The 22,852-nt window shown below is 32.4% G+C and overlaps 1 protein-coding gene across 2 annotated transcripts in view; it reads left to right on the plus strand.

Moving 5' to 3' along the window:
• LOC149904552 (uncharacterized) overlaps window positions 1–22,807 on the plus strand; it is a 36,221-nt gene extending 13,414 nt beyond the window's left edge. Inside the window, exons 2-7 of one of the 2 annotated variants that reach the window (XM_090106925.1) lie at window positions 3,643–3,764; window positions 19,166–19,232; window positions 19,888–19,955; window positions 20,267–20,443; window positions 20,598–20,772; window positions 21,065–22,807. In XM_090106925.1, coding sequence (XP_089963051.1) covers window positions 19,166–19,232; window positions 19,888–19,955; window positions 20,267–20,443; window positions 20,598–20,772; window positions 21,065–22,500 — 1,923 coding nt within the window. In that variant the 5' untranslated portion in view covers window positions 3,643–3,764 and the 3' untranslated portion in view covers window positions 22,501–22,807. Of the gene's footprint in view, window positions 1–3,642; window positions 3,765–19,165; window positions 19,233–19,887; window positions 19,956–20,266; window positions 20,444–20,597; window positions 20,950–21,064 lie in introns of both variants that reach the window. The other variant, XM_090106924.1, reaches the window with a different exon arrangement.
• The last annotated feature ends 45 nt before the right edge of the window (window positions 22,808–22,852 follow it).

Here is a 22,852-nt window from a genome sequence, read left to right on the forward strand (position 1 = left end):
ATGAGACGCGAAACATTTTCTTTGGGAATTGTGTGTGAATTAAAAACTTGTTATATAAATCTCCTAGAGATATATGTACGACTGTTTGTTCCAGTGAATGATAGGAAATAGGAGTTCTCAGTACTTAATTTTGGAATCAAATTTATCTGAATCTATTACATATTATTTATGTATAGTCGCAAAATAACTTCACGCACAGAAAATATAAATAATAAACTTTCTTGTTAACAATTACTATTAGCCAAAGATTTCGATATTCACATACATATAGCAATAATGTTGTATACTAAATCCTACGGTAATAAACAGCTATTGTTCGAACATGTAATGCGGAACCACAAAGAATTCATAATACTAACTACGTATTCTTTCGTCAAGGCTTCAAACAATGATCATAATGTCGAAATGCAATTCGCTCCACTAATGGATATAATTGGTTAGTAATTTTATCTCTAAACAGTATATTAACTTGCTGGTAGCATATAGGTGGTCTTGCAACCTTCATGTAACAAGGTAATTGAATAGTTTGGATTAATATTTCGTTCCATGTGCTTTAAAATCCATTAGCAATTTAGGTTATTTGTAGGACACAATGCAGTAATGTAATAGTAATGGTCTGAATTTGAGTACAAATTATATTCCTACTTAACGTATAATTTGTAGAAAACTGTTGGCTCAAACTGTATAATTGGTCCTCTTCTATCGTGGATTAATTTATTATACCCATATAAGTACCTATTATATCATAATCAGTCTCATATGTTATCACAGATTATAAAGATAATAATCTGTGATAACATAGAGCAGCTTCCTATAAAATAGGATATATAGATATACTAGAGGTCCGCCCCGGCTTCGCCTGTGGTACATATTTCGCAATAAAAGGTAGCCTATGTCCTTTCTCGGGTATCAAAATATGTCCATACCAAATTTCATGCAAATTGGTTCAGTAGTTTAGGCGTGATTGAGTGACAGACAGACAGAGTTACTTTTGCATTTATAATATTAGTATGGATATCACTTCACTAGAGAGTGAATGTCGATCATATTCTAATAGTTGAACTTTTTTTCAATTGCTTTAATTACATTTATTAAATATTCACTGGGCACTGAAAAGATTGATATAATTCAATAAACCTAATTAATAAGATAAAGTAGTCATTTAACCATGAGTTAATATAATCGACGAATGAATGCCGCACTGTATCAAACTCTACCTCAATAACAATGAGCACATACAGTTTTCAATAAACCTAATTATTCCGTAACGTGCTGATTTTATCTGTCACCTTTGATTGGCGCCAATTGAATTGAACCGAGTGAGATTTTATTATAAGCCCAGTTAATTGTAATATAGTTATTATTTCGTTAAAGCGAGGCCGCGGCGTGCGGTGTGCGGCGGCGCGGAATGCCTTGAAAGGCTGATTTTTTTGCTCCCTGCCGACAATACTCAATAGTCATCATAGACCGGGAGATACTGACACAAAATTTCGAGTCATTTGTAACAAGGATGGCGGTTCTACAGGGGTCTTAGTACGCAATGACAAAAAGAAAAACGATGGTGTGAACGCTGGTACCGGTGGCTTAGTCGCGTGGGCGTTTGTCGAACTCGTCGGAAAAATAGCGAAAGTCAAACGATTTGTAACACAAAAATTTTAGAATTTACCGATAGCCCATAAAAAAGAAGTAGGCGGTAGTGTCATGCCATACTTTTCCGGTGTGACTTACAGCCCGCCTTACCGACGCGAATGTGTTGATTTAAATAAAACAATTATTCAACCTTTTGTACCAGGCTAACTTTTGCACAGGTAACTATCGTCGTGCAGCCATTTACGAAAATCGCCATGCCATACTTTTCGGACGATTCCAAATGGTCGCCATACCGCCGAAAATCTGCAAAAAATTTTTATTTCGCCAAACTTTTTGTACCAGTATTGCATTTGGATTTTTGGAGAGTATTTGATAAAATGTGACCATTATTATATTTGCCATACTTCTAGTAGGGGGAAAAAGTGCTGTCATACTTGAAAACTTAATTTATTATTAATTTATATAAGTGAAGATTTCCAACACATAGATCTTTGAAATTTTGTATTTATATTTGTTGATCCTCAAACTTACAGGAAAAATAAGTGCCATACTGTTACAAATCGTTTGACTTTCGCTATTTTCCGACGAGTTCGACTAACGCCCACGCGACTAAGCCGCCGGTACCAGCGTTCACACCATCGTTTTTCTTTTTGTCATTGCGTACTAAGACCCCTGTAGAACCGCCATCCTGTTACAAATGACTCGAAATTTTGTGTCAGTATCTCCCGGTCTATCAATATTTAGCACGCTTTCATTTCACTGTCGCATTTAATTCTATATGAACACTGATCGACACTTCTTTACGTTCAGTGTCGGTACAACTGTCACTTGCAGGATATCATGCTTTCTTTACGATAAAAACCTTTATGCGATGCTAATCGTATTCAACTTTCTTCTCCTCTCTAAAGGAAGTATCCGTCACACATATTAAATTAAAATTTATATGTATAAATAAGAAACGGTAGGAAACAAGTCAAATAAGTTTAAGAAGGTATTGGATAATATAGACATAGCAATGACTAACTTTGGAACTACTCATTCTTTTGTCAATCTGATATTTTAGGAGGATCATTAACCAATTATATCATCCGGCACAAGACAGGCGCAGTGATATTAACCAAACCGGTTACATGGCATTTGACGACTTATCTATTTAACATTCTCATACCAAACATTAATGAGGTGACCTAAGGCATGTCGCGAGGTGAGGATTAATAACACTGTCTACTGGCATGGACAGACTATACCTACATTATTAAAGACATATCAAACAGTTTAGATAATATATTATTAACGATTTCTATTGAATCGAACAAAGACCATATGTATAATTTAATGTCGATTTTTGAACTATTGATTTTATATTACAAATTGATTTATCATGATCATCAAAAATTCTTGGATCATTCATGTTTCGACATATCCTGTGTCAAAAAGTTAACATTTGACCTATTACATAAAGCAGATGACATTTGGTGGAGAATTTCATAGATTTAACATGAGAGGAGCAATTGTATGCGCATCAAATTATAATTACATATAAGTCTATTTATCAGCATATATGTAATACGATTTCTATCATCAACTGTCTGGATTAAATAGAAATACATCACTAATGCTGCATCATTACGCATGAATGTTAATTGGCAACATTAACATTCATGCGTATTGGATATATATTATTGTGAGATATATATGTAATATGTTCAATAACATCTTTGGTATGCTGTTAGCGTTTTTATTATACATTATGATAGCTAATCATAATGTTTAATTATTCAATTTTGAAGTATGTTTATATTTCTTATGACCCTTGATATAATTTTCTTCAGAAAATACCACCTAATTATTTTAAAATACAAACCAATGATTTAAACATTTCGAATATCAATTATTTTGATAACTTTTTTCATGTACACTATCACATGCATTATTGCATAGTATTTGTGGAAAGGAAAAGTTATAAGATTACTGTATTTGATTTTATATTTGAATACAAATAAACAATATGCCTAAACATTTAAAGAAAAATATATTTTTTTTTTAATCCAGAACATGAACATCAATGCTCCGTAGTAAGTGAGCGAAGTGAGGGGAAAAGCGCGCCATCATGAGGTGTTCACCACACCGTACCGTTTAGCCGACACGCTTGCTGCACTTTACTTTGGAGTGAGGTAAGTTAAACATCTCAAATCTTTACAAACTTTATCCACAAACTAAGAACAATGGATTCGTGATATACAGAGGAAAAACCTAAACAAAAGTTGTAAATGTAGAAATCAAACTGATGGTACAGACTATTCAAACATTCGCTTAAAAATGACGCATCTGTCGGTGAACGAAGTCGTTTCGTAAGTGTTTACATAGACATTGTAATGTCAGGCGACTAGTTACTGTCTGTCGCTATTAGGCCTTTCCCGCCAATTCATACTAATAATTCAAACTATGAACAAAAAGTTATGCCCCCATTTAGTTGAGTGAAACTAACACGCTTGTGTGCCAAGGCCGTCGGACAAATTGATATTACATCGAGCGAGAGCTTGCGTCGACCTGCCTTTACAAACTCACAGTTTGTCACGTTTTTAATGCGACTGCAATGTCCTACAATTATACACCCCTGTTGCGAAGCCAACTCATTAAATGTTACGAAACTGAGGAAATAAGGAAACAAAGACTTTGTATCTCATACCAATAAACCAGAGAATCGATGAAATAATGCACACAACTGCCAATTTGCAAATTGCAATTGATTGATTGTCGAGACGATCCCGGCCTATAATTAGCTACTGGCACTGAGGTTTGAGATAATTGTTCTATATTAGTAGTCTGATACGAATGCTATTAAACCAAAATACATTAAAGATATAATTTATAAGCAATCGTGAGGCGCCAGACGTATTCAGAATAACCACAGGGTCATAATATGACGAATTTGATAATGATATTACTTTCGAGTGTTCTAAGAATACATAATCGCATATTATGTCTGATTAATTGTAAAGCCCAGGAGGCAGTATTTTATTAGTTATGTTTTTTAGTAGAAATTACTGCTTAACGTTATCATTGGATTGTTCTGCATAAAAATAATTATAAATGAGAAACGTATTTAATGTATTAAACTATATTATCTTAAATGTAGTTCCAATCAGATTCATAACATTTTCTTTACCTCTTGATTACATGTTTATGATATATTTTATTTTATTTTTTGTAAAGGCACTTTCTTAGACGATTTAATGTACATGTACTACTAACATTTTATTGTTGAAACTACTGTACACATCATATCCCTTAAAGGTCGCCTTCTGGTTTTGTGTTACAAAGTAACTCTTACCTAATCCATGATATTTGTAAACAGAGATGATTCGCTCGTATTCCATTATCTTGACGATCTCTTTTGTAAAGCTAAAATTAACGGTTACTACTAGTAATAACCAACATTACCTTACCTTACCTTTATTTAATATGTATCCCAATACAGGCTATTTTGAATGTTATTTATTCTCGTATATATTTTGTTTTCCTTACTGATAGACTAAGATGGTGGTCTCATAATTTATGTACTTCGCAATATTTTGCAATATATTCGATATCCATCAATCACCGTAGACTGCAGTATAACGAATGTTTACTAATGATGTACCGTAATGATGAATCAACTACGTCCACAATATTGCTTTGTTTACATTTGATGGTAATGTATTTTCCCTTTAGAAAAAAACATCATGTAGATATATTATTTCCTGTGTTCCGATTTCTAATCATTACGTTTATAAATATAATAATTTATCTCCTAGTTAGCATGCGAGAAATAAACTTTATACAATCCTGTTTTATTATTATCGGTAAATTGGAATTGATTTTTATATTCTAATTTTTAGTTGAACAAAATATCTATCACAACTTTAATAATTCACACAACATTAATATTAAGTAGGTAGGTATACCTAAACGTAAAGTTGTGAGCCTGCTTTGACATACTACATAACCAAGGTCAAAATTTTAATCCTTATTTTGTTTATAATATTATAGTGATTTATCAATCACTATAATATGATATTGACTTGAACTAGTCCTTAAACTCGCTTTGATTTCTAACAAACTGTATACATTATGTCAATTTATACATTTTTTCAACTGATACTTCCTCATTCCTAGTAATTACTATGTATGTAAATAATATATGAAGTATATACAATTGAACCTCTTAATTATGGAATATAGAGCCTTTTTAAATTCTTCAAGCTAGTTTGGCGTAATACCTGACCACGCGTAATTCTTAAATGTCGTCGATTTCATGACGAGGGTTATAAATATGTATGCTATCTGCAATATGCAATGTTTAAACCTTAGTAAAGGTCTGCGATGCGAGCAAACGGAGGAGTGTAGGAAATGTCAAGGGCGGTACAACGTCAACTGTTGAAAGTTACACATGACTTCACATAGAAATAAATAATTACGCTAAAAGCGCTGTTAGGAAAAAACACTAGTTATAGGTAAAGCTCTACCGCAGCGCGAATTTATGTTCCTCGTTACGTAGTTGATAATATGCAAGATTTTGCTTTATTCTAAACATATGTGCAATGATTCAACCGTATGTGCTACGTAAATATGTAAATAAATGCGAAAATTTTAAGAATTATGAAAACATAATCATAGGAAAATAATAGATCCTATATAATATAATCCATACTATATCTAATATTATAAATGCGAAAGTAACTCTGTCTGTCTGTCTGTTACTCAATCACGCCTAAACTACTGAACCAATTTTCATGAAATTTGGTATGGAGATATTTTGATACCCGAGAAAGCACATAGGCTACATAGGCAATCCCGGAAATCCCACGGGATCGGGAACTATGCGGGTTTTTCTTTGACTGCGCGGGCGAAGCCGCGGGCGGAAACCTAGTGCTTTATAAATATACATTTATAAAGAATAGAAAAAATTCGATCACGAGGCGGGACAATACTATTCTTTTTAAATTTAAACTTACCAGAAGACTATTTCTTTGTATTAAAAACAACATAAATCATTAAAAAGTAAAAAGATAATTACTATGTTTTTCTTTTTATGTGTATTTGTCCAACGGTAAACGAGAACAGCGTGGGCGTGTTGAAAGTAAAAGCTATTAATTCACTTGCGTAAATAGATAACCATTAAGGGAACCTGTACCTATTATTCATTGAGACGAGTATTTATTAGCTTTTAAATGTCCGAGATTTAAAAAGCCAATGGACGTCCATGATTTTCACAATAGAAGCTATATAAAGAATTGTTTAGTTATCTACGATTAAATTTATGTACTTGGGTATTTTTTTATTTATTTTTATAAAGTAGTTACTACATTATTTAAAACATCTAAAAAAAGTATCTTAAAAAACACATTAAATGTGATCTTATGTAAACAAATGTATCGTTTTCCTACATTGCAACGTAAACACGCTTGTTCTACGTGAATACAAATTTTGATACACATTTACGTAATAGAAAAAGCGGGTTGAATGCGTTCTTGTGCAATTTAGCTCGTCACGCGCCCCACTAGCGGTATGCAATTCGCAAGTTCCAGATGTGTGACGTCATTGCAACGTCATTATCTTGCCGGAAAACATGATAGACTAAATCTATCGGAAAAGGAGATTAGTATAAACATCATATTAGGTATATAATCTGTAAATTTGCCTTAACTACCTCCTCTTAATGTTTTGAGTAGAGCTATGAGCTCGGAGATCAACTAACAAAATATGAACGCAAATATATTTACTTGGTAAAAAATATTGCTACGTAACTATGTATTAGTAAATAATATGTGAATTCTACAAAAGAAATGAGACAGGATTCTGATTGACAATTACGCATGGGAAGAAAGGTTGGAAGACAGAAACATATGTGAAATATTACCACAAAAAAGCGATATCTTTAGCGAATAACATAAACTATTTAACCCACACGAAACCGGGACTGCACCTAGTTATCTGATATTTGTTTTCATATGGTATAAATAAACTACAGCCAAAGTCAAATATGGCTCATAATTATTGAATAAAAAAACCTTCCTTAAATGTAGAAAATTATTAATTTATACGTTATAACTTGGTTATAACTGAAGAGGAAACGTTATTACATAAACTGCATTAACAAGGAACTATGCTCATATAATAATCTATATAAAATTAAAATAAATAATTTATAACACTTTATGACGTGCAAATCATAAAAACGTTTGAGTTATTAATCGTATGTCCATAATATTAATAACGATACCATGAAAAGAAAAATACATACTTTTTCATAAAATAGCACCAAGAATTGTCATTTTGTATCCTTTAATGTTCTATAACTATACAGTTTCCGTTGAGATTATGAGTTAACATCACATACATGTAGCACTAAGGCTTACATATATTAAGATAATCTTACGATCAGTATTTATAAGGAAATATACCCTTGAAGATTAGAATGAGGCATAGAAAACGTAATTATTGCCCTTGGAACGCGGTAACAATGATTTGCAGTCGATGCTTGTGATTCTATACGCACCACCCACTGAAAATGCCAATTCGGTAAACGTTTGGTGAATCATCAGGAATTTATTGCGACAATAATAAAGAGAAATTTTCTATTTATGCAATGGAATTGGGAAGGAAGTGGAAGTGCTTTACTTGTACCACACTTGTACGTTTTTCTTGATTTTTATATGCACTGTGAAGGATAATGCGCAAGGAAAATCGGTGATTAAAGTAAATTAACCATATAAGACGGATTAAATTACTCTTAATTCAGTCGATTTATATTAATTTCAAGAAATCATAAGAAAACATCAATTATAATTTTCTTTTCGGAAGCATATTTAGGCATTTTTATTAGGGTTCTGACTTCCGTACCTAAAGGGTATAACGGGACCCTATCACTAGCCTCCGCTCTCTGTCTGTTTATATGTCTGTCTCATAAACCGTGATAGCTAGTAAGCTGAAATTTTTACTAATGATGTATTTCCGTTGCCGCTATAACAACAAATACTATAGTCCTTTCCACCTAAGATGATTTCTGTGACACATCGATTTTTGACACGTGTAGAGATGTCTTTACTGAAATCATATCAATTCTTTCCGATAATCGATAATATTTTATATGGAAATGAAATCGATTTGAATAAAGTACCAAAATTAGTTTTTTCGGCATTTCGCCAACAATTAACTAAGGAAACTTAGCAAACAACAGCAACAAAAAGTCAACATTAACAATTAGTAACAATAACAGAATACCACGTAAAGTATCAGTATAAAAATGCAACTTGTATACAAGGCTGACGCACTCGTACAGACGATTGGCTCGTTTGACAAACGATCACAAGATGAGCGCCGATTATATGATTTTCCAACTCTATGATTTTTCAACGATCCATTTCATGTACACGAATTGCGTAGGTATTATATTTTTGTGTTATTTTATTTTATTTTTCATTATATTAAACTAAACAATACTGTTTTTGAGTTTCATTTTTATATTTTTGGTAATAATGCCGCCATAAAATAAAAAAAATATGCACTAAAATTATTTTGGCGTTTACGTAATTCGGAACACGATGAAGTGTCACAGGAATCATCCTACGTGAAAAGGACTATAAAAATGTAAAATATTTAGGGGGGTTCCCATAGTACGGAACCCTTCGTGCGCGCGTCCGACTCTTACTTGGCCGGTTTTTATGTTTCATATATATGTATATTTATTTCAGGACTCGTTTACTGTGTCCCATATTATATCGCGGAAAATTTGAAATCATCAAATAATTTCCAATAAGGAAAAAGCTCATCACAATTTTTTTTAGTTCATAATATTATATACACTTATAGCAGCAAACCGCAGCGTCTATTTCATAATTTAAAATCTTCATTAATTTGACATTTAATAGCCACAGATAACACATCCGTTAACATCTGTCAAGACAAGAAAAATATATATTAGATACATGCTTTCTCCATTGTTACTACATAGCTATTATTATTATGTCGCACTATCAACACGCCCCGCTATTTTTGATATTATATGTATTATGTATTATTGTTTACAACAAAAAGCATTGTGTATTCTGTATACTGTATACATTATGCATAGATATGACTGAAAGTTGAGCATACTTTTCGAATGGGGTCACGCTCATCAGGTATATTTACCTAACAAAATATGTTTTTATTGTATAAAATTTTGCGCTTTCAAGAAAGCAAGGACTATTTTCCAAATCTAGAATTCCTGAAAAGTTTTGAACGAATGATAGAGAATTATTAACTACTTTAATAGTAGTAATAGTTGAATTTAATTGTTTCCTTATCTGTAAACTGTATACAATCGGATTTAAATACATAAATTAATTAAGTAGAACCAGTTTTTTCGTAAATTAACAATGTTTACTTTGATTATCTATTAATTCGAAAGAATCAATAATCTTAGGTGAGTTGGATCACATTATACAATTTTTTCTTTCATTTAGTTGTTCCATATAAATATGATTTTATTTACGTTTACGAAATAGATGGATTCATTCAATGTTTTTTGTTAATTTTTCTAATCACACGAAGAAACGAATCGGAAGACACAACCAGAAACAAACGCTATTTAACACACGGCCAACAAATAAAAGGTCATGGGAAAGATGCGGTAGAATATGTGAGTATCACGTCTCTGAATGACAATTTGATTTTTTATTACCACATTGAATTTATGAAGATAATTATTAGCTACGTAAAGGTCGATACACTGCACGCCGTGACGCGGGATGCACGAGCGTGAATACGAATAAACAAATCTTCGTTCAGGATTTGATTGCATGACGAAATTCGATTTAGCGTTAGTTCAGCTCTCGTGGTTTAGCACAGTATTTAATTGCTCAAGCTACTAGATATTTCGTGCTTATTTTGTTAAAAACTCTTGGTTATTTCTGGAAATGTAAACGAGATTTTTGTGTTATCATGCCACTTTAGCAATAAAAAGGATTAAGAATTAGGATTTCTGATGAAGGTTGAAGTCATAACAATGTTTTTTAACCTTGGAAATAAATATTTTTACGACAATATCTAAATTAGTAGGTATATCAGATGTCATAAAAAATGTAGTATGTAGATTGTAGATATATTTTAAGCACGCATACGTCTATTGCATTAAAAAATATAATGATGCTTATAGCTAACATTGTATTCCCTATAATCTATATTATATATCATCTCGTCTAATATCATTTCAGACTGCATTTTCGACCGTAGCAAATTATGCCAACCATTTAAAAAGTTAATAGAAAAAAATCCGGTATAACGTACACTAGAACTATTATGCTATTAACACGTGTTACGAGTCCATGACATAACTCATACAGTGCGAAATATCAACTGTTTGATATTTTAACACTATTACATTAAAAATGCCATAAAGACATCATAACAAAGCCTTGTTAGAATGAGTGTACCAGGCTAGAGGTCAAACGTTCTTACATCTGTTGAGATAAAGTTACTTAGTTACTGCCTCAGATTATATAACTGTTGTGATGAAACAGATCGTAAATGCCAACAGTGGATCTGCTTTATATTTCGTAAATTTTAGCAATGAGTAATGAATGTTCAGGATGTTTAAAATTTACATATTCAACAGACACATGTATCATAATATTTTGATTATGTGCTTCAATCAATTAGACTCGACACATAATGTATAAACAAATTTTAGACGTTAGGAACGTAAGTACACCAATATCCTTTACATACTATTTGTTATCTTTACGCCAATATGTTAAAATTAAAAAGAAAGAGAAAACGGATTAGGATCTACCTCAACAACTGATCACTATAAGAGCGCCATAAACCGATGTATCTTTTGTATTATTTAGAAATAAAATTCAATTAGTACCTAACAAGGATATTGCAAACGTAATTATCATATTAAACACGGCTCCGTCGTTTATAGCGACTGGTAAATTAACAACAAAAAAATTCAACGAACGTCAATGAAAAGGAAACGGCGTGGAATTTGTCGGAGGCAGACAGATATTTAGCAGAACCATTTTACAATTAATATTATTACACACGCTTGCTTCGCCCACGTTTCTGCTAACAATTAACTTCCTGTTTAAATATCATAGCTTCTCATTACTCTGATAATCTTTAATTTAATAACTGTCGGTTACGGACCTAAGTTTCTTGACTAGTTATTTCAACGCGATGATATTTATTTAAAAAACGCTCATATTATTTTAAGTGCTCTATCAGGCAAAAGTTTCTTAAGTACTTGTGTCTATATAGCTGGTAATGCTTGTTAAATGTAAATATATCAGACTACTATACTACGTATACGGTTTATATAATTTAACTTCTATAATCTATAATTATTATTTATATAGACTATCGACTCTACATTTCTAATACAAAGATAATGGCTTCTTTTTTAAACACGTATAGCTACTTTTCCTACCTACTTACTACGTGTTTTCTAAAATAAAGTTATCTAAAATCTTTTACAGTAAAACATTTTAGTTATTGGTATATTTCGTAGTAATTGCGATAGAAAAGGAAAACGTTTGCAGTTTTCCTAGTAGCCGTGCAAAAATATTCGATCCTACTACTGCATATCTCATTAAGCATTTCACTCTTATGGTAAGTAAAAATACGTTTCAAAAACGAAATATTTACTTATGAAATGTTTAAAAATTCTGTTATAGTTAATGCAACAAATTCTGCTTAGAACTAGAATTGGTCGACTCATTGGCCATTGTATCCAATCATAGGAAAGGATACAGGCATAATTCTTGAATAACTGCTTCCTTTCTTAATAATTGAATCATACTTTGATTTCAATGTCTATCAACTACACAATAAACACGTTCATTTAGCCACTTCTTTATGTACATAGAAATTCACATTGTTACATTATTATACTTTACTAAGTTCCTCATCCAGCTACGACTGCTGAACAAAAGTCGAAATGGTGTTGTAATCTAAGATGATGTACAAAAATTTCTGTGTCCATAAAAGAAACAACAATTGAAGGCACTTAAGGCGTAGGCGAGGGAGACACACGTAATTGATAAGCATAATCGTACCGTGAATCAGATTTTACATTGTGGGGAACAGTTAAATAATCCTAATAAAGGTATAATAATATTATTCGTAACGCGCACTCTCATACGTCACAGTTATTACAGCAATTGAATGTGGTGTGGGGAACCATTGTTTAGAAGTTGTTACATGCTACTAGCCATTTAAACACGGGTTTAACAAATTTGCTTACAAAATATTCATTTGTCATACAAATGTTATTTATGTAGCACCATCTACATAATATGCAATGTGGATTCTATTCAATTGTAAAGAAAAATTCGGACCGCACCACAGAAAACTTAATAGCGCTAATTAACGCTAACCGCACATAACTTCTTATTGAAGATAACAGCTAGATTTTAATTTTACATTGTAAATCATATTTATATAATTCACAATCCTGAATATGAGTGAGTTCTTTCATTTTATATGAACTCGCGTTTTAATTTATTAAAAAATTTATCTTTTTACTGCAGCTCATTAACTTATCCAATCAGAAACATGTTAAATATTTAGTTACTCTTATTTTAATATATTAGTATAAAAATGTAAAAAAAATATCATCAATAAACGCATATTATTATAAAAGTCAATGCTGAGAAGATACGAATCATAGTATAAATCTAGCTTACAACACAAGTAGTAAAGCGAGTTATTCGGAACTTGGCCAAAACAGGTGCAACTCTTTCTCATATTTATATTTATTCAAAAGTTTGCATTAAATATCAATAATCGACAAATAAATAAAAATATTTAACTCTACCTTATTCGTAGTAAGGAAAATTATCTATTAAAGATACAGAGCTGCCTAATATTTAAGAATCGGCTTTAAACTAGGGCGAGCAGTTTATTGGCTTATGTAATCATCACCAGACGATTTTGTATGTTATACGAATGCTGATGGTTCTAAATCATAACAACTGTTATGGTTTTGTTTTATGGAGCGGAAGTTAGCAAGCCACCTAAAGAACGCTTTCTTTTTCGTTAACGCATTCTTCTGTTATATCATAGATCTCATTTAAGATTACCTAGCTAAAAATAAACGATTAGTCTGATATGGAATTAGAGATATTATAACTGAAGATGCTTTTCAAAAATTTCCTTATTCACGTGCAATTTTGTTGACGTTCTTTGTATTGTGTGGAATGAAACATTATTTAATTCATTTTTCATACTTTATACTATTAATTGATAATATGATGGTTGACGAAAGCTAGATATTGATTAGCTCAGAGCCCAAGGTACCTATGTGATATGATTTATTTACTTGAGGGTAATTTAGCTTATAGGTACACCTACATATTCACATTTAATAGCATTTCACAATCAAATTACAATTTTAGCGCAAATTGAGCCAAATTGTTTCAATGTTACCCCTACGCAGATAATAGCGTAACCCTATTGTTTTGTAGATTTAATGACCACCTTAATCCTATAGTATTCGAATGATTGGGAACGAAAAAAAGCCTTCTCCACTCTGAATAAGCATTGAAAACACGCAGCTCTTATGATGGAAACTTAAGTAGTTAAGCAAAAATATGTGAAATTAATTATTTCAATAAATCTAAATAATATACTATAGGTATACATCCACTTTTTACAAGCATTGAGAACACGCTCTACTTCTAAGTTATAGGAAGGCAACAGCAGCAAAAAATATGAAATTATATACCCAACCGGTTAAAAAATCTATACATGTATATGCACTTTTATGTATACAGATATAATGAAATGAATACAATACATATAATGTACTCGTAACACACTGACCGCTATCCGAGTCTGACATAACGGAGCTAAGGCCCGTTATATTGCAGGCACTGTTTAATTGCATATTATACCTTCGTGTTGCTTGGTTTTAAGTAAAATCGTATATGTACTTCGAGTAAAATATTTTGTGTAACAAATTTTTCAAGAATTTATCTTGCCTATTTTCTCACCTTAAAAAGATGAAACTAGATTTCATCTCGTGTAGTGAAATTAAAACATGCAATTGTCTCAAAAAACATCTTTGAGTCCCCCTATCAAAGTTCTTTAAAGATTTTTAAAAGTAGACAATTAATTGAAATTAACATTAATCAAGTCAATAAACACTACAAAATCAACAGACAAGTCTACATTAATCATAACAACCTAGCTACCTGCAGCTCTCAAATACTAACCTGTAATTATTCGATAATTAAATATTGAAACCGCATGACTTCTGCACCTGATGTAGTAGGTCGAAGACGTAGCTAGCCGCAATAGGATGTCTGCGACCTTCAATATAGAAAGTGATCGAAGTTTATTCTGATTCTAATAATCTTCATTAACTTCTGATACTGAGAGTTGTTTATGAGTTTCCGTGATATCGTTGCCTTGAAAATTAAAACCAAATTAATTGTAATTTTATACGAAATAATTATACTAATTAATAATACACTTGTGCGTGATAGTATAATGACCTACGTAAGATTTAAAACATAAAAAATATAGAATGTTTTAGAATTGAAGGCGGTAAACATTATACGACAAATTCGTAGCCTAAGCGTTCAACTATAAATCTAATTATTGAGAAATAAATGTAACGTTACCACTACTCTTATCCTAATAGGCGATTGTCAAGCATTGCGCTCCAGTTTCTTGCCGGTCCACTGGGCTTAGTTTTACAAAGTACGCCACACCCTAAACCAATCTGAGCTACTTTTTGCAATAGCTTTCCCCTTATAGCGTTATGTTCACAATATATCACAACTGGTACTGTGAGATAATACATTATTAAATAATATTTCATATTGTAACTGATTTTAGACTTTATTTTATAAATACTTCACGCATTCAACTTCAACATACATATTGTGATGGTGAAATGTAGACCATTTTACACATTCTCTAGAATTTAATTGGTATCTTGCATAATTCGTATAATTTTGTGTATAATTTTATTAATTTGCCTTTATATTTATCTTAAAATACCTAAAGTATTAATAAATCTAAGTTTTATATGCTAATATTTATTTTATTTAAACTGAATTTTGCAGTATGTACCCATACTACAAAATTCAGTTGCTTTTTCTGTAAATTTTAATTCAATGTAAGTATAGTCTAAATTGACCGACAACCGACATGAAAAACCACGTTACTATTTTAAACTGTCGCGTCGGTCAAAACACGTTAGTTAAAGAGGACAAATTATATAAAACAATTGATGACTTAAAAAAATGAAGCTCAAAATAACAATCGCTATTTGCGAAATATTCACAAGCGCATCGTTAATTCAACAATAGTGTTTCATCATTATTATGATGTACTTACTGACAACAAATACTTATTATTTCTCAGAAGCCAATGAGTGCTCTTCTACTTGGAACAATCTTTTAAAAAAATATGTCATATCCATGAAAATATATAATAGATGATCAACGAAAAAATCGGAGTACAAAAATATCAGTCCCTACTTTATATACCGTACTCTGAGGCTCGTTTTACTGCCTATAGATACATAGCTAATATTTTTAAATTTAACTGGTCGATTTAAAGTAATTCTTATATGGCACGTTGCCTTGCAGTCGACAATAATCAATAATTCATAATAACTATCATCAATACATATAATAAAATTCTAGAAAAGTGGTGTCTGTACAATGAAAATATCAATACATATAATAAAATTCTAGAAAAGTGGTGTCTGTACAATGAAAATATGTAAAAAAAAATTAGCAGGGGTTATTACTTAATCGATCCCAAACCCAAAACTGTTGTTAAAAAATTTTTTGTCTGTTTGTCTGTTTGTCTGTTTGTCTGTTTGTCTGTATGTTTGAACACGCTAATCTCAGAAACGGCTTATCCGATTTAGATGCGGTTTTCACTAATATATTATGGTAAGCTTCATTTAACATTTAGTGTTTATTTCATGTCAATCGGTTCATAAATAAAAAAGTTATGACCATTTAAGTAATCACAGCGAACATTTGCTAAGGCATTCTATACATGAATTACTTTATTACGTAAATTATACGCTAAAGTTATTCCTTGACATGTCCAGATGATCATATCGAAAGACCCCAAGCGTGTGGGGGGGGTGGTTATGCTGAGGGGGTAGTAGGGGGGTCAAAGGACCTTTATTTAGATTTTTGCTCATAAGTCTAAAACCTGCACAAATAGCATTATGGTTACTTCTAGGTAAATTTTCTATATAAAAGGTCTTTGAAATTATGTCGTAGGTATTATATTTTTAACCCCCGACGCAAAAAGAGGGGTGTTATGACCGCTATGTGTGTATTGCGTGTCTGTCTGTGCCACCGTAGCTCGCTAACGGGTAATACGAATTAGATGCGTTTTTTTGTTACATTATGGTCCGGGAGCCAGCAGCAGATTTTATGACCAAGTTCCTCTCAAGCGGTAATTAGTAAAATGCATCAAAGTATAGTATTATGAAGCCTCGTGAACGACAGCTGGAGCTCGGTTGGGGGGAAGAGCGGTTGTAGCCTCCCGTATCAGCTGACGGTTTTTCCACCAAGATACAGCCAGCTGACATATATATTTATCCACAGTTACATATAAGCTATCATCAGGTAAATTTTTGTTTGAGAGGAAATAACGGAAAATAAATTTTTCTTTAAATTTAACTTTCATGTTCGAGACACCAGCTGACGTATAATACACCATGTTGTAACCAGCTGACTATTTTTTTTCGTTGAGATATTGGGTTAGCTACAATTTGACAAATTTTTAGCTGAGAGGAAATGAATGAATGAATGTATTTTTTTTCCTATGTGCGTGGGAGGCTACAACCGCTCACCCCCCCAACCAAGCGCCAGCTGACGTTCACGAGGCTTTATAATACTATACTCTCATGCGTCTGACGAATTATCTCTTGAGAGGAAATAGTTAACCAAATTTGCACCTGGCTCCCTAACCATTAGTTGTTTATTATTATATTATAATATAGGGGTAAGTGGGAATGAAAAAAACGAATGTTAGTTCTTAATGTAGGTTGTTAATGTAGGTTATACCCAAGTGATATATCAAATGAAAATAGACGACATGTCAGAAACAATTAGTCAAATTTTATCAAAATCGGTTCATCCATTTATTTGATATAGGGGTAAAAGTGGGAATAAATAAAAACAATTTTATCAAATATACTCAAGTGACGTATCTAATGAAAGACATGACGTGTAAAGTACAATAAGACATATTTTATCAAAATTGGTTCATCCATTTATTGGATATAATATGTAGGTATAAAAGTGGGAATAAAAGTTGTCAAATATACCTAAGTGGCATATCAAACGAAAGGGCATGACCTGACGTGAGAAGTATAATGAGGCATATATTTTAATCAAAATCGGTTCATCCAATAAGTATATGTAGGGCAAAAGTGGGAATGAGAAAAACGAATGCTGTCTGTTATACCCAAGTGATATATCAAATGAAAAAAGACGACCTGTCAGAAACAATTAAGTAGTCCAATGTTATCAAAATCGGTTCATCCATTTATTTGATATAGGGGTAAAAGTGGGAATAAATAAATAAATTTTATCAAATATACTCAAGTGACTTATCTAATGAAAGACATGACGTGTAAAGTACAATAAGACATATTTTATCAAAATTGGTTCATCCATTTATTGGATATAGGTATAAAAGTTGTCAAATAATATACCCAAGTGGCATATCAAATGAAAGGGCATGACCTGACGTGAGAAGTATGATGAGGCATATTTAATCAAAATCGGTTCATCCATTTATTGATTTATAGCGGTAAAAGTGGGAATGAATAATCGAATGTGGTCAAATAATATAATCAAGCGGCATATCAAATGACGTGTGAATTACAATTAGTCATGTTTTTTTTTAGTCAAAATTGGTTAATCTGTTTATTACATATAGGGCACCTTAGGGGTGATAGTGGGGATAAATAATCCAAATGGAGTACCAAACGAAAGGATATGACATGTACATAATATATAGGTATGATTAGACATGGTTTAGATCAAAATCGGTTCTGCCATTTACTAGGGGTGAAAGGGAAAAGTTGAAAGTCTGTGAAAGTAGAAGGAATATGGGAGCGGGTGAATAACCACATCCTGGAAATTTTGAACTCTTCTGTACCTAAGTTTTATAGCTCAGTTTAGTAATAAATTTTACTAACAGTTCTTTTGTGTTATTATTTATTTTATTTCTTAACTTTATAATAATGTGTAAGTATGTACTTATAATTTAGTTGTATATGATTAGTACGTGTTTCAAGACGTGTTTACTCAATAATTGTGTGTTAAGTAGTAACTACTATGCAGTCACTATTCCACGCGGACGAAGTCGCGGGCACAGCTAGTTAATAAATAAATTCATAGTTCAATTATTTGAAAACCAAATATGTAAGCAGGTATTTCTTTGCATAATTCATATATAAATTATAGAGTACATCATTTATTGAAACTTATGACTAGTGAAGTTACCTTGCACACATTATTTCACAATTTTACATATGTTAATGTATAACTTTCAGATGCGGCGGCAGGGTCGGCTATCGGCCAGCGGCGCACTCGTAGTGCGTTCCGCCTCTGCTTTACAAGGTAATTAACGCCAAAAATATACAATTTTGATCACATCTTCATGTCATATTTAACAAAATATTTATGATATAATTTATATTATGAAAGAAATCGTGTGTTACTTTACTTAGCTATTACTCAAAAACGATATTTTGGAACGAAGTTCCTTATTGTGCGATTGAATACGCCGGCTAAGGGGGCTAGGCGAGCATCACAAAAATTCTTACACAGACACAGAAGTGTATGAGCATTCCTTCACTTATTTCATTTATCATTTAACTCCTAAATATTGTTAATTTAGGGCTGATTTTTCAATCCTTGGTTAAAACTTATTCGTCGAATAATGTATAAAACTACCATTCTAATTGCCCGTATTTGACAGTTTACGTGACATTTTAATATTATCGTGTAATACTTTATTGGATGGATAAGTTTTATCCAAGCATTGAAAAATCGGCCCTTATTTAATTATACCTCCCATAATACTTATTTCAAAACGGAAGGAACTTCGTTCCAATCGTGTATCCCACATGTCAGACATTTTTGTTCATTTTTCTTTGTATTTGTCTCCACCTGAATTAGAATAACTGATGGTATATTTGTTTGCAGATAATTGCTATATTTATTCTAGTACGAAGTTGGTTGGAACTAATAGATTCCTCTTTTTTCATTTCAGTGTGGCTCTGGTTGCTGCTCTTCGTATTTCAAAATGAATTCCGGATATCGTGGTCCATTCAACCCGGGGTATGTATCATTTATCATTTCACATTTATAGCTACAATTAATTTCATGTTGTGTCCCTATTTTCATTTATTTTTCAAATAAAAGGGAATTTGTCATTTGCTATACAGAGACTGTTATGATTTTGTTTCATAATTCATCTATTTAAGTAAGAAAATAAAATCACTACGCAAATACGTATATAATTGAGCCTTACTACATCAACAACTAGGAATATTTCTATATAAAGAAATATATATTTTGTAATAATTTAAATAAAAATAAAAATAAATTTTATTATTTATTATTAATTTACTATACTGTGGTTTTTCCAGTATTTGGACTTCGACAATCTTCCTGAAACAAATTTCACGTGTACCGGCAAAGTTATCGGTGGTTATTATGCAGATTTAGAGACGTCTTGCCAAATGTTTCACGTTTGCACTGTAGGACAACAAGATGAACCCATGGATATAAAGTTCCTCTGTCTTAACGGCACTGTCTTTGACCAGGTAAAGATTTAAAATAACCCAATTTAATTATTTTATTTATTAAACTAATCAAATCTGCAATACCTAATATTCCTAATATTAAATATTGGCTAAAATATGTTTTTCTGTTAATATTTTAGTATGTCTGTAATGTGGGTATTTAATTTAATTACAGGAGACTCGAGTATGCGAAAGGGTTGACGAAGTTGATTGCACAAAGTCTGAAAAATTTTACAGTTTAAATTTAGAATTATATGGAAATACTGTACCCCCTATAATAACGCCAGAACTGAAAGATGAACCTAAACAAACAGAACCACCTCAACAGCCATCCAAATCGAGCACTGAAGGTACTTCTGATCCATTTATTAACGATTCGTCTACAAACGCTGATAAAAACCTAAACCAAACGACCGATATTATTGATTCCACTGAAGATCCAATACAGGAAACTAATAAAGATGAAAATCGAAACCAACATACTAATAAACCAATACAAACTTCAACCTTGAAAGTTGAAGAGGAAGGTAATATCTTAATTAAACTTATAACTTAGGCGATATCACTAATATATTTAGAATTTATTTATTATTGCCAATTATTTTAGTCCGTTTTTAAAATAATTTCTCTTTGTATTTTCAGAGTACGAAGATGAGGAGGAAGGAGTAGATGGTGAATATGAAGATGATTATCCTCAATCTGTTACGACAACAACTACCCATCAATCGATAACAACCGTATCTTCAACAACCAAACATCCTCCTAGTACTTTATCACCATCAACTATTCGTCCTCCTATATCCCACATAATTTCTTCTTCTCCTTCTCCTACGCTTTCTTCGATTTCTTCTCCATCCTATTCTACTATCTCACCATCCTTAATTCCTTCGTCAACATTAGATCCATCATTATTATCACCACAAGAGTTTATATACCGCCACCGTGGTCCAGGATCTGAAGCCATATCGTTCCAAAGACAAAGTTTTCGACCAGCTGATGGTGTTTATATAACGCATGCTCCACCACAGCAGTTTGACCACTTTCAATACGAATCATCCAGAACTGCACCCCGCCCTACCGCACCACGGCCAGTTCCATTTGTGCAACGCCCACAACCAGCACCCTTTAGAGCAACTACAATAGATCCACGGGATCAATTGCTGCGACCAGGACAATCGCTACAAGCCCCAGAACGACATGAAATCTCTTTACAAAATAGACCACAACCTTATCCTTCACCGTTACCTTCACAACAACCATTACCTTTTAATCCATTCTATTATGATCGAAAGCGAAGTGAGGACTCTAGCCCTGAAGAACAGTCATCCTTGTCGGCTCGATCTGTAGCGCCTATAGTTGAAACAGAAAGGCCGCCAGTAAAACCCAAGAGTCCTCCTCGAGTTATTGTGACAGCCAGTGCATCAGTTAGTGACAGCACTGGAAAGCGATTGAACTATACTGTGGGTAATGTAGTTAGTGCAGTAAAACCAATTGTTGCGATAAATTATGATGACTACAAAGAATCCGATCTTATATTTGATCCATTCTTTCTGGACGTACCAAAACTCCAAGCAAGACGAAAAACAAGATCTAATCGAAATAGACAAATATTTACAGTACCTGCCACCGCTACTATATCTTCACTTGGAACGTTAGAAACCAAAATAAAGGCTACATTATCCCCAGTAACGTCACGAGCGACAACGACAAAATTATATTCTACTGAAACTCCAACGACAACAACTACGATGGCATGGAATCCAGAAGATTATGTCGACGATAACTATGAACCCCACGCATACATGCCGCCTGTTCCACCATTAGCAGTGTTGGCTCGTGATACTTTCAATAGTAGAAATCAAGACAGGCATTCGTTTAACAAAATTGTCGAGAAACATAACCAAGAAAATAAGAAAACACATCGCATGGAGCTGTCTAAGCCGACACATTCTGCTATGCAGACAATCTCTAGTCAAAGCGCGGGTACCGAGGCTGCGGATATTATCACCTCACCGTCGCCCATTGAAGCACCCGCTTGCGCCAAATCGCGCTCCTATGACTGTCGGAATCGTGCCTAATAAATATAGGAATTAGCTCACTTTATAAATAGATAAGTAGATTCATATTTAAATAGTTAGTGAATTTTAAACATAAAACTGTCTTTCCTGCTGTATAAATAAAATATTGTAACTTTTAGTTTGATTTACATAAGTAGACAATTTAATGTTATTGAAGTTACAACAAGATGATATTGATAAATCTGCGTTATACTTTTATACCATAATATTGTAAATGTTTATTATGACACCTTTTTGAATCGGTTTTAGAATACTGTAAATATTTTAACATAAAACAATAAAAACTAAGTTTCGTATAATTGTTTCACTCATTCGTTTATTTCGCTTACAATTCGCTTACCTATATAGTACA

This window comes from Colias eurytheme, chromosome 11 (assembly GCF_061535395.1).
Source record: "Colias eurytheme isolate Ceu_HAF_F1 chromosome 11, ilColEury1 Martin Lab GWU primary, whole genome shotgun sequence".
NCBI lineage: Eukaryota > Metazoa > Arthropoda > Insecta > Lepidoptera > Pieridae > Colias > Colias eurytheme.